General features: G+C 42.6%; 1 protein-coding gene across 1 annotated transcript; it reads right to left on the reverse strand.

The window, feature by feature from the left end:
* Positions 1-277: 277 nt before the first annotated feature.
* On the reverse strand, positions 278-1,216 carry LOC114688898 (olfactory receptor 6B2-like). Its single transcript, XM_028863374.1, has one exon. It carries the CDS (start codon positions 1,214-1,216, stop codon positions 278-280), a length of 939 nt encoding a protein of 312 aa, XP_028719207.1.
* Between the last annotated feature and the right edge of the window lie 14,001 nt (positions 1,217-15,217).

Below are 15,217 nucleotides of genomic sequence, written 5' to 3' on the forward strand. Positions count from 1 at the left end.
CATCACCTTCTTGGCTGAGCAGGGCTTACTGTCTTCTGGAATGTGGATGATACTTTTAAAGGGATGGAATTGCATTCAATTTTACCAAGTCCTGCTCTGCACATATAAAAGGTGATAGAATGTTATCACTACACAAATAGTGTATGCCCATTATGTCTACTTCACAAAGGAATAAAGGGATGCTCTAAATACCTTCAGCACAACAGCAATGCCTAGTGTTCCCACATCCTCATCTCATGTTCATGAGATGCTCTGGAATCAGAAGGGGCTCTCCATCCTATGATGTAGCTTGACTCAAGCCCAAGGCCTTTCTTAGGGCATCTTTGAACTCATTGTTCCTCAGACAGTAGATCAAGGGGTTCAATATAGGTGTGAGGACCGTGTACAGAACAGAGATGAGCTTGTTTGAGCTCCGGGAATCAATGGCCTGTGTCCGAACATACATAAAAAACAAGGCTGTGTAGAAGATGGTGACCACAGTGAGGTGGGAGGCACAGGTGGAGAAGGCCCTCCACCGTCCTGTGGCTGAAGGGATCCGAAGCACAGCCAGGGTGATGTGTCCATAGGACAGAATGGTGGCCAGGAGAGGGAACACCAGAATGATGAAGGCCAGTATGAAGTCCACCAGCTCTGCAGTAGAGAAGTCGGTGCAGGCCAGCTTGAGGACGGGGGAGATGTCACAGAAGAAATGGTTCAAGACATTGGAGCCACAGAAGGTGGCACTGGAGATAAAGTAGACCTTGATCATAGAGATGGTGAAGCCACTAGCAAAAGAGAAGACCACAAGCTGGACACACAATCCTGTGGTCATGATGACTTGGTAGCGCAGGGCATGGCAGATGGCCACATAGCGGTCATAGGCCATGGAAGCCAGGAGTACACACTCTGTGCACACCAGGGAGCTGAAGAAGTAGAGCTGAGTCATACATCCAATGAAAGAAATGTGTTTCCTCTGCAGGAGGAAGCCATCCAACATCTTAGGGATGATGTCACAAACATACCAGATCTCCAAGGTGGACATGATGCCCAGGAAGTAGTACATGGGCCTGTGGAGAGAGGTGCTGCTCCAGACAGTGAGGATGATGGCCAGGTTCTCCACCAGCACAAAGAGGTAGATGAGCAGGAAGAGGAAGAAGAGCAGGAACTGTAGCCTGGGGGCTGTGGGGAAGCCCAGCAGGATGAACGTGCTCACCTTGGTGATGTTCTCCCCTCTCATCCTTCTGCACCTGCAAAAGATCATCAGGTCAATAGGAAGGGCCACGTGTCACCCGAGGGGAGAACAGGGAGCCCACCAGTAACTTCAGCTGAAAGACAGACAGCACTCCTGGTTTCTGTGAGCAGCAGGGAAAGGAATTCATTCTCCTACCAGGTCTTAAACTGGGAAAACATCTGCACTTGTGTTTCAGTGAATAATGAATAGGGGACATGGAGAGGAAGTGTCTAGTATAGGTGATCAGGATTTGAGATGTCTATATTGGACATATGGATGCAGTCTGGGGTTCTATATTTAGAGGTGTCCATGCCTCTTACCCTATTGATGGATCCATACCCTCTACCCTGGATCTAACCCTAGAGGAGTTAAAAAATATTTGTTTATGTCCCCCCACCATGGGGATGTTTGAGTATAGATGAGGCTATGGCCTACCTCCTTTAGATGAGTATGGATTGTGGGGATCATGCCCCCACCTCCAAGAATGTATTAGTATAATGGCTTAGGGCTTCTGGGACAGAGTGAGATCTGCAATGTTGGCTTGCTAGTGTAGTTGCTTCCCCACCCCTACAACATTAGCATAAACACACACACACACACACCAGAAAGAATTTATACATATTTTCTCACACTCCTTGGCACACATTCCATGCTTTGATGATAGCATCACTCACTGCCTTTCTAGGCCCATGTCTAAAGAGGTGGCTGGGAAACCAATGTTTGTGTTTTGCTCTTTTGTGGGTGGGCCGCCACCCAGCTCCAAAATAAATCATACATGGATGCTTATATTTAATTATGAATTCCCAGCCTTAGTTTGGCTTGTTTCTTGCCATTTTTCCTTAATTTTAAATTAACCCATTTACCTTTTGCCTCTGGACTTTTCCCCTTACTCTTACTACATGGCTTCCTGTGTAATTGGGTGGCTGGCCCCTCATGTCCTCCTTTTTCTCTAGCTACCTCCACTTTCCTCCCAGATTTCTCCTTCTATATATTCTCTCTGCCAGCCAGCCCTTTCCAAACTTTCTCCTGCCTTGCTATTGGTCAGTTCTTTATTAGACCATTAGGTGTTGTACACAGGCACAGGATCACAGCTTCACAGAGTTAAACAGATGCAACATAAACAAAAGTAACACATCTTAAAATAATGTTCTACTACATTTCCCCCTTTTTGTCTAAACAAAAATAAAGATTTTAACTTTAACATAGTAAAACTATACACAACAAAACATTATTAAAAATTACATTCACAATATTCAGTCCATTTGTATTTAGCATATTGAGAAAATAATACATTATCCATTCTATCTTAGTGACTCCAATGTTTTATACTTAATTTATTTTTTATCATATCTAAGGAAAATTGCAACTATAACTATCTAGTCTTCAACTCCATCAAAGACCAAGAAGGCTATAATATTATCTAACAACCTAGACATTTGGCTGTCTGGACAGTCACCCAAAGTTCCTCTGCAACACTGGGTCATCCATCTGCAGCCTACAGCCTGACAGCACATTGTTGGCAGTCAAAGGCAAAAGCAGTTTCTTGGCCAGTGGCTAATGCCGGTAGTATCTGGCAGACTTTTCAATGAAGCAGGAAATTTGAAGACTGTCCTGCCCTGTTGGCAAAAACATCAGTTACTTTCCTGTGTGTCCTGTAGAATATCTGGCAGACTCTTCTACAAAGCAGGATTTTGGACTGTCCTGCCTTGTTTTGGCAAAGCTCAACAGTCTTTTTTCTGTGTGCTCTGCATGTCCAGTCTGCACAGCACATTGTCGTCAGTCAAAGGTAAGAGCAGTTTCTTTGCCCAGTGGCTAACCTTGCCACAGCGAAAGCAAAGTCCATAAGGAGTTTCTTCAGTGGCCATCATCTCTGAAGTAAATTGGTGCTTCCAAGGCCAGATGTGTCTCATTGTAAACTTTATGTTAACAAAAGACTTTAAATGCCATATTCTATAGGTCCTTGAAGTATTTGAAGACCATCTATCAAAAATGTATCTATTTAACCTAGAAAACATACCTAACATAGCTATACATTTGATTGTTATAAATGAGTAACTACTGACCTATGTTTCTTGATTATTCTATTATAGTTTATAATAACAGCTTTCAAAAATAGAATTTTACCTTATATTTTTAAATAAACTGTATGGGTACAATGCCTAAAACAAGAATAGGAACATATATACAATATAGTGTAACAAAAAACCTTAAATTTTTATCATTACATAAAAATCCTTTAAACAAAAGTAGAACTAAATATATACAATAGAGGTTTTTCCATCTGGACCTCTTTAATTGCATATCTTTAGCCTTTTTGGCCATATGAGCAAGCCTTTAAACTGCTAACCTACACCTAGATCTTCCACACTTGTCTCTCATCTGGCTCTGCCCACTTCTCACGTCATGAAAACCAGACGTGAAACTCGCAGCTGGTTGGAGGTTTGTCTGACCAGGAACTATTGAGCTCTAGAATGGCGATGCTTGCTCCGTGGCTGGCGTTTTTACTTAGCTTTTTGTTCCTACTTAATGTATTGGCTGCTTAAGGGCTTCCCTTAGCAATCAGAAACTCCTAAAGGGGTCTTACCCTTTTTTTCAAGGCTTTCTCAGGCACTATGAAAATTCTGGTGGTATGTAGTCATGCCAAAATATTGTTTGTGTTTTGCTCTTTTGGAGGGCCCAGCACCCAGCTTCCAAATAAATCCCATACGGAGGCTTATACTTAATTATGAATGCCCAGCCTTAGCTTGGCTTGTTTCTTGCCAGCTTTCCTTAACTTTAAATTAGCCCACCTATCTCTTGCCTCTGGGCTTTTCCTGTTCTCTTACTTCTGTAAATCTTACTTACTCTTACTCCATGGCTTGCTGTGTAGCTGGGTGGCTGGCCCCTGGAGTCCTCCTTTTCTGGCTACTTCTTTATTTTCATTCCTCCTCAGGTTTCTCCTTCTGTATCCTCTCTCTGCCTGCCAGCCTCGCCTCTCCTTTCTAATACCTTGCTATTGGCTGCTCAGTTCTTTATTAGATCATCAGGTGTTTCAGACAGGCAAAGTATGCCAGCTTCACAGAGTTAAACAAATGCAACATAAACAAAAGTAACTCACCTTAAAATAATATTCTACAACACACCAGCTTAATTTGAACATTTGGAATCCAAGGCCAGAGGAGTGCTAGGGCAATTCCTGAAGTCACAGGGGGGAAGGTTGGTCTCAAAATAGATGTACTATCCCCCCAGGACCTTGATTATAATCCTGGGGGACACAAAATAGAGAGCTGGAGAGGGAGATGGGGTGTAGCACCCATTCAGATTCAGGAAAGGTGGTCCCTTAGCTGCATGTGTCCAGGAGATTGGGTGAAGTGAGTACATCTAAAGATAGAGTTGTGGCCACAGTGGAATGGGGTACACCTGAGGACCTATGTGGCAAGTACGGTTGCTATCTCCTGGTCTTGGCTCTTCCTGTTGCAGGTGGGTGGGTGAGAATCAGGTTAACCCACAGGACCTGTCCTGGTTCTGATGGTGGAAACTAGAGCGAATCCAGGACTGTGTGGTGACCCTTGTGCCCTGATTTTAAGCAGCATCCATGAGAACAGGCTGGCAGGTGTGGACTAAAGAAACCAGCAAAGGGAACATGAAGGGAAGTCAAGGATGAGCGCTGCCATTTGTGAAGTGATTCACTTCGGAGCACCCTGAGGAGGGCACAAGGGAGCAGCAGATAGGCTGTAGGATCTAGAAGAACTATGGAGTTGGGCAGGGGCTCTGGGGGAGGCAAGCTCAGTGCTCTGAGACAAGGAGAATGAGAGTACAAGGGCAGCGGGAGGGACATGCATTCCAGTGTGGCACAGACATGGAGGTGCCAAAGGAACCCACGGTGCAGGCTGCAAGTTTCCTGCAGGTTGGGTAGTGAGTTTCAGCACAAGGTCTGGCTGTCCTCAAACTGAATAGACAGCAAAGAAGGCTCCATAAAAATTGCTCAGTCTTCCTAAGAACCACCCACCAAGGTGGGCAGGTTGGGACACTATAAGCCCACCAACTAGGGATCAGCTGGCAGCTGGCTGCAAGGAAACTTTTAGAAATCAATTTCCCAGAGACAGGTTCAATTTGGGGGAGGTTTTGATGCTATCAAGGCAGCTAATTCTGGAAAATTTGAGTGTGTGTTTCAACATCCTCCAGTAATCATGAATCTTCCTTTAAGTCAGTTCAGTAATGGCCACTGCCTTTAGGATCTGAACATTAGGTCTTGGACACAGTCCAGGGTGTGTCTGTGTTTCTTCCCAGCTAAGTGGCCACAGAGGGCTATGAAGTACACATAAGGTACTCAGTGCAGGGCCATTGACTTTCTCCTATAGACTGAGATTGCCTATAGACTGGGGATGCTGTGTCTCATATTCCTATCCAGGACTACACATACCCACAGACTGTACTCACTGGTAGAATGTGGCTACCCATCACTGTAGGTGGTACAATTAATAATGTGTTAATGGGATCGATAAAACCTTGATCTGTAAATTGATCCCCTTCAGAGCTGCATCCTCAATTCACTAGAATCTTGGTCATGATTGTGTGCACTTTCAGACAAACTTTCTATTTTAGAATCATCATATACACACAAGAGTCTGTGGACCTTTTGTTCATTTTCCTCAAAGCTAATGGCTGTCAGCGTTAGGAAGGCCCAGCCACCTTGTTCATAGCTGTACCCACATTGTGTAGTTCCCAGCTCTTGGCTCCCATGTCCTTTCCTGTCCATTAATTTCTACCCATTTATTTTGAACTTCTGGTCCCCTTCCTTGTGATGGAATAAATGCCTGTTGTGTTAAGACCCAGGCTCTGGTCCTCAGTGATCTGGAGGAGAGAAGTCACACAGTTGAGGCCACCTGTGGGATAGACTGAGAGTTACTGCATTTTTGTGCTGGCTTTCATGGTTCTTAAAGAGACTGAGGGGCCACAGTAGTTCTGATGAGGAGCCCGGGGTTCTCTCATCACAAGCCAGGTCTGCCAGGTGCCTCAGACTTAATGCCCTTGACTGGGCAGAGTTCAAATTCAGGTCCATGCAAGAAACAAAGAAAGGATTATTTCTGCAGACTGGAGGTGCCTGGGAGTCTGTGAGAGGGTGCTGTCCCGTGTCAGCCTGCAGTCGTGAGCTCAGAGGTTACCCTCCTACATGGTAGAACCAGGTGACAAGGACCTAGCTACAGGGAGGAGAGCAGATGTGTTCTGATCTGATCAGTGCAGTGAGGATGCTAACTAAGACTGTGTGCTGCTAGATAGGAGGACATAGCACAGTACCCCAAACTATGCATTCAGTGGGGACCCCCAAATATGCACTCACACTCAGCACAATTCTCACAGATCCAGATTCAACACAACACCCATCAATGCTTACTCAACATAGTACCTGCCAGTGCTTACTCAACACGGGACTCATCATATACACTTAGCACAGAAATCCTGATCATGTATACATCAGACTAAGCACACTACTCATCCACACACACTCAGCATACTACTCATAGATGCACACTCAAACAGTGTCCATCAATGTACACTCATTGAAGTATGACCGACCACTATATGCATAGAGGAGCCACTACTCAGCATAGCACTTACAGATGCAAGACCCTTTGATACAGTACTGTGAGCCTTCATGCTGGGTGCTGTGGCTGTAGATGAATCTTGCCCCAGCCTCAGTGTGGACACGTATGATAGGGTTTCAATCACACTGCACACGAGGCTCTTCTATGATGCACATTTATAACATATTCTAAAATCACAGCATGATCCATCCTGGCTTGAGAAACACTCATCCTACCTGGGGGCTCTGGAAGCCTCACTTGGACAGACTTTGGGAACAAGGAGGGGCCTCTTCCTGGCTGGTAACTCCCAGGCTGGCCAGAGTGACCAGATGAGCTTCAGACAGATTCTTAGGACATGGGCTCCTCAAGTGTAGGGAGGAATAGATATGGCTTTTTAGCTGGAGCCCAGTGTCTCTTGGGCCCAATTACCCCCTTGCAGCTGATGAAGCTGCCCACACTGGTAATGAGCTGGATCAGGGCCTCTGGGGCAGGCTGCCCCAGCTATTGTCTATGCCTGTCAACCTGTGGAGCATCTTGGCTTCAATGGTTATCTCCTCACCTGCCTTCCTGGCTGGCTGCTACACTCCCGACTGCAGGAGCACTGTAATGAGGGTCCCTGTGTCACCTGTGGCTCTGGGCTCAACAATTATGCAAGTGCTGTTGCTGAGAGTCAGGCTGGTCCTCAGCAGGAACCCAGGCCTGTGTGCAGGAGCAAGGTGGGAGAAGAAGGGGGATGGGTAAACAGAGATGGCTCGGTTGAGCCCTCAGGAACCATAAAGCAGTATAGGTAGTGGATGTCACAGGAGATTGTGACTCATGTCAAGGGCCCCGGGACCTCACTTTTAGGGAAGGATCTGATGGATCCACCAGGCTTTCTGCTCTTAGGACTCATTTCCCACATCTCAGTTCTCCTGACCGCTTTCCTCAGCTCATGTATCTTAAAATTCCCTGGAGGGTTTTGGACCACCTATTCCCTATGGATTGTTCTCCTCACTTTTGTCTCCCCTCTTTCCCAAACTTCCTTTAGTCTCCATAGTCTTCTGGACTAGGACTCTCTTTCTTCCTCCCCCAGCTCTGGTGGCTTCTGGACCCTGGGCCTTTAGAAGCCTTGTTCTTCCTATGTTCATTTCTTCCTCTTTGTGTCTCAAATATGCTCATATCCCTATTGTAAGGATCCTCAACATTGGATTTGAAGACAACCAGATAATCCACAGCCTTTTTCCAAATGAGGTGCAATTCACAGATTTCAGAGCTAGGACAAAGACAAAAACGTGCATTGGATGATTTCCAGCCAATTTTAGTGACTGTGCACTGCTTATATTTTACATGCCCCAAAGCATGATGGTCAACCTGGTGGGATCTGTATTTAATCAGGAAACACATCTCTGGGCTGCTTTCTGAAGGCATCTGGAGATAGGATTAACTACGCAGGGAGTCTCTTCCTCAGAGTAGGTGACAGCTTTCAAAGAGATGCCTAAGATGGAAAGACGTTGAGGGAAAAGCAAGGTCAGTCTCACTTCTTGTGTTTCTGTGATTGCTGGTGACATTGAACACTTTTCCATGTGTTCATAGCCATGTGTAACATTTTGAGAACTGTCTGTTCATTTCCTTCCCCCATTTACTCATGGGCTTGTTTGGTTTCTTGTTGAGGTTACTCAGTTCTCTGTATACCTAGGCATCAGTTCCCTGTCAAATGTGGAGCTTGCAGGTATCCTTGCACCCTGCCTGCTGTCAATCCTCTCTGTTGCTGTATAGAAAATTTCATGAGGACCCATTGGTCAATGGTATGGTGATATTTTATTTGTACTAAAATATGATTTAATTTGTATGTTAATAAATAAAGTTGCCTGGGGGCCATAGCTAGTAGCAAGCCATAGCAGAGCCGGGCATTGGTGGCACACGCCTTTAATCCCAGCTCTTGGGAGGCAGAGCTAGGCAGATCTCTGCGTGTTCAAGGATACAACCAGCATTGAGATACACGCCTGTAATCTCAATACCAACCATAGAAGACCTGGAGGTCTGTACAGAGGGGCAGTGATGACGAGGTCATGTGGTTGGGTTTACAACCAATGAGAAGGCAGAACAGAAAGTCAATATAAAGACAAACACACAGAAAGTAGGTCTCTTGGCTGAAGAGGATAGCTGCAGCAGTGAAGGGTAAGGCTCTTAGCTCTGACCTCTTGGGCTTTCATCTTTGCATTGGCTCTGTGTTTCTTATTTAATAAGACGGTTACTTCTATATTTGGCGCCCATGTGGCAAGATTCCATTAAACACTGCTTGGCTTGGCTTGGCTTGGCAGCAGGTCTGGTTTCCTGCCTGGGTGGCCTGGCTCCCTAGCTCAGGCCCAGGTGGGCTTAGGTCTCAGGCCAGACTGACCCCAAGTGGTTACCTGCTGCTGGAGCTACTTGCTTAAAGCCAGTGCTACAAACAACTCAGGCCTGCCCTGCCGAACAGGGCCCCTGCCAGTAAAGCCAAAACACGTGGTCGGAACTTAATGAAGACAGAGTCCAGGCTTGACTCGGCTCAAGTGGGAATACGTGGCTGGATTTAAGCTTTTAGCCAGAACTTGTGGCTATGCTTTCTTGCTCTCTCTGTCTCTGTCTCTGTCTCTGTCTCTGTCTCTGTCTCTGTCTCTCTCTCTCTCTCTCTCTCTCTCTCTCTCTCTCTCTGGATTCACACCTCGGACACTAGGTGGCTGTTTTGAAATTCTCTCAGATTTCTACTGTTCTATGCAGACTTAGTAAGTCAATTAAGATATCAGATATTTTAAAGGAAACTATTTAAAAGAGAATTTTTTTCCACATTAAAAAAAATGGGTTTTATGTGTACATTGGAAGAAAATTGGGCTTTGTTTTTAATTTTAGGCAGTCTGACAATGGAACAACTATATGAGAAGATTAATGTTGATCGAATTATGCACTTTATTACTTTTCTTATCCTCATTTTACTATTTAAAAAGATAGTCAATTGAAGTGCCAGGATAAAAGTTTTAGAAAAACCTGTTAAAATGAATTATAGAGAAATTCAAATTCAGACAGAAGAAATTAACAGTTGAAAGACCCCCAAGGGGAGATCTTTCTTCAGGAGAGACCCCAAACCCAAGGAACACACCGAAACCACAGATCAGATGCAAAAGCAAGAGGGTTTATTTAGACCAGGTACCTGGGGCCAAGTCTCTCGGAGGACTTGGGCGCCTTCCTAGGGCAAGGGGGACTTTTTATGGGATCCCAGGGGCAGAGGCACAGTTACAGAAGCGAGAAGCATAGTTACAGGGTCCCTATTGGTTGTTTCAAAGAAGGCTAGGGTGAACTTGGGGTCGTATGTGTGTGGCTGACTTGGCCTTGCCCAGGGTATAGTGGGTGTTTTTCCAGCCCAGCTGCTTATTCCTCAAGGCCAGGGTGCCAGCCATAAAATATCCTGATTTGACTCAACTGTTTTTCTCCCAAGGCCGCCGACCACAGTTATCTCTCTCCCAAGGCCGGATGGCTGGCCATAGTTATCTCTCTCAAGGCCGGGTGGCCAGCCAGCCACAGCTGTGAACTCCTGTTTTTCTGATTCCTTTAGAATGGCGTTTCTTAGGCTAAGTTATTGGGGGGGGGAGCATTTCATCGGCCCAATGCCCCATGTCCTCATAATGGAGCGGGGGTCTTTCACAGTGAAGTTGTTTCAAGATTGGATCATAAGGTTACCAAAAGAAAGCCTGTTTTTACACAATCACCCTTAATTTATCCGGTAACCGTACAGCAGTTATCTGATCAAATGAATACACAAAATATTTGGACTCCAATTGAAATGTTAGATTTACGAAGGTCTAAGGAAGCAATAGTATCTTATGGCATGCATTCCCCATATGTAAAGCAAATGTTAAACACCTGGTCAACTTATAATAGGATTATACCACAGGACTGGCGGGAGCTGGCATAGGCTGTTCTGGAACCCGGACAAAAGCTCCAGTAGCAAATGTGGTTCAAGGAGGAGGCTAAAAACATAGGAAAACAATGGAGGGATAAAAGAATAGAAGTCTTCCAGAATCAGCTTATTGGAGAAGGCCAATATGCTACAGGACAAACACAATGTTTATATGATACCCAAACCTTAATTCTATGTCGAATGGCAGCCTTGAATGCATGGGACAGAGTTGAGGAACCAGGAAAGAAAACTGAGTCATTTACAAAGGTTATACAGGGACCAAAAGAATATTTCATAGATTTTTTACAAAGACTGGCTTCAGCAGTAAAGAGAATGGTCCTGGATTCAGAAGCTAGTCAGATAATTGAATCTTTGGGTTTTGAGAACACGAATGCAGCATGTAAGAGAATAATCAGGCCATTAAATACAAGATCTGCACCCTTGGAAGGCTGGATTAGAGACACGGTTAATGTTGAGTCTCATGACCAAGATGATATGTGGGTAGGAGAAGCAATTTCAAAAGGTTTGAGGAATGTTAGATGTTTTGGATGTGGAAAGCAAGGACATTTGAAAAGGGACTGTAAACAGGTTATTCCTAACAATGTTTCTTCAAGGAACAATAGCAACAGAATGCCCCTTCCTTCTGGAGTATGCAGAAGATGTGGTAAGGGAAAACACTGGACCAACGAATGTAGATCAACAAGGGACAGGCAAGGTAATCCTTTGCTTCAGTCTTCCAGAAACTCCCAGAGGGGCCTCAGGCAGGCCACCACAGCAAATCCAGTTCAAACCTTTCCTTCATTTGTAGAGGAAACCCCTACTTAGAGCAATTAAATAACCAAATACCTATTGGAATAAATCATGTTGCTCGGGATGATGAAACAGAGAGAATAGAAAATTCAGGAGAAAACATAAAGAAAATTTTTTGGCAAAGTTCTATTAATGAACAAAGACCCAAATTAACAATAAAAATAAATGTGTTTTGTTGTCTGGTCTGGTAGACACAGGTGCTGATGTTACCATAATTGCACCAGAATTTTGGCATCCAGCTTGGCCTCTTCAAGAGGTAAACGTTCAACTGTTAGGAATTGGGACATTATCTCAAGTGAAACAGAGTGCAAGATGGCTCGAATAGGTCCAGAAGGACAGAGGAAAATTAAAATCATATGTGGCTAACATAGGTATGAACCTGTGGGGTTGAGACCTGTTGCAACAATGGAATACTCAGATTAACATCCCTCCAATCTCAGAAACAAATCATAAACTAGCACCTGTTTCTGAGAGAAATATTAGAAGATATTATTCTAATGAGTGGTTACCAGCCATCCATATTATACAAGAACAGGGCACAACAACTGATGATCTTCCAAAGACACCAACAGCTCTACCTTTAAAATGGTTAACAGACAAGCCTGTATAGGTTCAACAATAGCCTTTAACAACAGAGAAACTCCAGGCTTTAGAAGAGCTGGTAGAAGAACAGTTAAATGCTCAGCATATTGAAGAATCAACCAGCCCTTGGAATTCTCCTGTATTTGTTATTAAAAAGAAATCTGGTAAATGGAGAATGGTAACAGACCTTAGAGCAATTAACAAAGTAATTCAGCCAATGGGCTCTCTACAAGTTGGAATTCCTTTGCCTACTCTGTTACCAAAAGGATGGCCTCTCATAGTTATTGATTTAAAAGACTGTTTCATTTTCAATACCCTTACAAGAAAAAGACAGAGAAAAATTTGCTTTCACAGTGCCTACTTACAGTAATTCTCAACCGGTTAAAAGATTTCAGTGGAGGGTCCTCCACAGGCAATGTTGAATAGCCAACTCTGTGCCAATATTTTGTACAAAGCCATTGGAAGTGATACATAAAAATTTCCTAAATCTATAATTTATCATTATATGGATGGTATTTTACTAGCTGACTCAAATGCAGATACTTTAGAAAGAATGTTTGAAGAAGTAAAGAAAATTTTGCCTTGCTGGGGATTACAAATTGCTCCTGAAAAGATACAAAGAGGAGATTATATTAATTATTTAGGATATAAAATAGAACTACAAAAAAATTAGACCCCAAAAGATGCAAATTAGGAGAGATTACAGACTCTTAATGACTTTCAAAGATTATTTGGAGACATTTCTCATCTTATTATAAAGAGAGCTGATTGGATCTTGCCTCAAATTGTACATCAAAAACCCATATCTGGAGTTCGTACCTTTTATACAGATGCCAACAAATAAGGAAAGGCAGGTTACAAATCAGAAAATTTAAGTAAAATGGTTCAAAGTCCTTATAATTCAGTTCAAAAATCAGAATTGTATGCTATTCTGTTGGTATTAATGGATTTTTCTGAAACTCTCAACATAGTAACTGACTCTCAGTATGCTGAAAGAGTGGTATTACATATTGAGACTGCAGAATTTATCCCTGATGCTTCAGCATTAACTTCACTATTTATTCAGTTACAAGATACAATCAGGAAAAGGAGTCATCCTTTATATATAACTCACATTAGATCCTATGCTGCTCTGCCAGGCCCTCTAGCACAAGGCAATGGTGAGATTGATAAATTATTGATAGGAAATGTGCTGGAGGCCTCAGAATTTCATAAAAAAATCTTGTCAATAGTAAAGGTTTAAAAAAGGATTTTCCCATAACCTGGCAACAAGCCGAAGAAATAGTAAAGAAATGTCTTACTTGTTCCTTCTACAATCAAATGCCATTACCAGCAGGATGTAACCCAAAGGGTACTCAGAGGAATGAAATCTAGCAGATGGACGTGTTTCACTTTGCAGAATTTGGAAAATTGAAATATGTTTGCCATACTATCGATATTTATTCAGGATTTCAATGGGCAACTGCTTTGAGTTCTGAAAAAGCTGATTCTGTAATCACTCATTTGCTAGACGTTATGGCCATATGGGTATACCTGCACAAACCAAAACTGACAATGCTCCAGCATATATCTCTGTTAAAATGAAACAGTTTTTTGCTTTTACAATATAAAGCATATTACAGGTATACCACATAATCCTACAGGTCAAGCAGTTATAGAAAGATCAAGCAGAACTCTAAAGGATATGCTAAATAAACAAAAAGGGGTAACAAAACCCCCTAGAAATAGACTGCATAATGCTCTATTAACTTTGAATTTTCTGAATGCCAATGAGAAAGGAACAACAGCTGCAGAGAGACACTAGATAGTAGAAAAAACTACAGAATTAAATCAGCCTATATACTTTAAGGATGTGCTGACCTCAGAATGGAAACCAGGATATGTGTTACGTTGGGGACGAGGTTTTGCTTTTGTTTCTACAGGAGAAGATAAGCTGTGGGTACCATCAAAATTGATAAAGGTTCGATTTGAACAAGAGAGACCTCTTAATTAGAGGAGGTGATAGTTCATCAACCAACATGAACATCCAATTTAAACTAACTTATACCAGTAACACATGCCTTTTCATTTAATCAGATAATAACTTGCCAAAAAGGAACATCCCCAAAATTAGACTTGGGGAAAGGTTTTTGTTTTTGTCTTTTAGGAGAATGAAGGTTAAGGAATCTGAAGAACACTGGACAAATGAGACAACTGAAGAACAGGGACAAATCATCTATCCCAGGAAACAGAGTGAAATGGCCTATGGGTATATCATCTAAAAAATTTTTATAAGTCTTCCTAAATGTTTGTTTCTGCTCTTCTCTAAAGAAATTTAACACTATTGGTCTTCTAATAGTCCCAGTTTGATTAAAATTTAAAGCTGACTTTGGAGTTGGAGAATGGAATGGCTCTCTCCTTCTTTAAACTCAAGCATGTTGTTTAAAGGAAAATGCACACTTCCTGTATCATGCCAGAAGAAAAGAGCCATCTTCTGCTATGGGACAGGAGAAAAACCAAATTAATTAAGTGACTATTCTATTACTAAGCTGAACACTTTAATTCTATTCTGATTCTTTAAACTTTTCTTAAAGTATGAATTTTATATCAAAATTTACAAGATTAATATGTATACATATATATATATATATATATACATTTTAAACTTTGTTAAGATATGACTGATAATATATTGTACTAACTAATTCTAGAAAAAAGGCTTCAATTAGCTGCATATATAGGTCTTTGTGTTCGAGTCTCTTATCAGTTTTCTGCAGGAAATCACAGCCAGGCCTAGCATCAACTGAAGTCTCCAGGAAAAAGATGGGGCCCCACAACAACAACAATTCCACGTGGACAATAATAATATCACTAAGCTGACAAACATCATCTACAGATCAGCTTTGAACTACAAGGTGCTCAGAGCAATTTTGAGAGGGCTAGCTGAGATGATCCAGTTTCAAAGACTGCTTGAATAAGGACTTGAGATAAATCCTGAACTTTGGCATTATACACAGACTGGATAATAAAGGATATATTTACCTTTCCTAGAATTTGACAATTAACCTAAAATTTTTCTTTTCAGGATAAAGATACCTTCGCCCATACCCAGCAGGAAGAAATTTTAAGAATACAATGCCCACATTCCCAAAGAGGTGGTGT

The sequence above is a fragment of the Peromyscus leucopus genome, chromosome 13 (genome assembly GCF_004664715.2).
Source record: "Peromyscus leucopus breed LL Stock chromosome 13, UCI_PerLeu_2.1, whole genome shotgun sequence".
NCBI classification, from domain to species: domain Eukaryota; kingdom Metazoa; phylum Chordata; class Mammalia; order Rodentia; family Cricetidae; genus Peromyscus; species Peromyscus leucopus.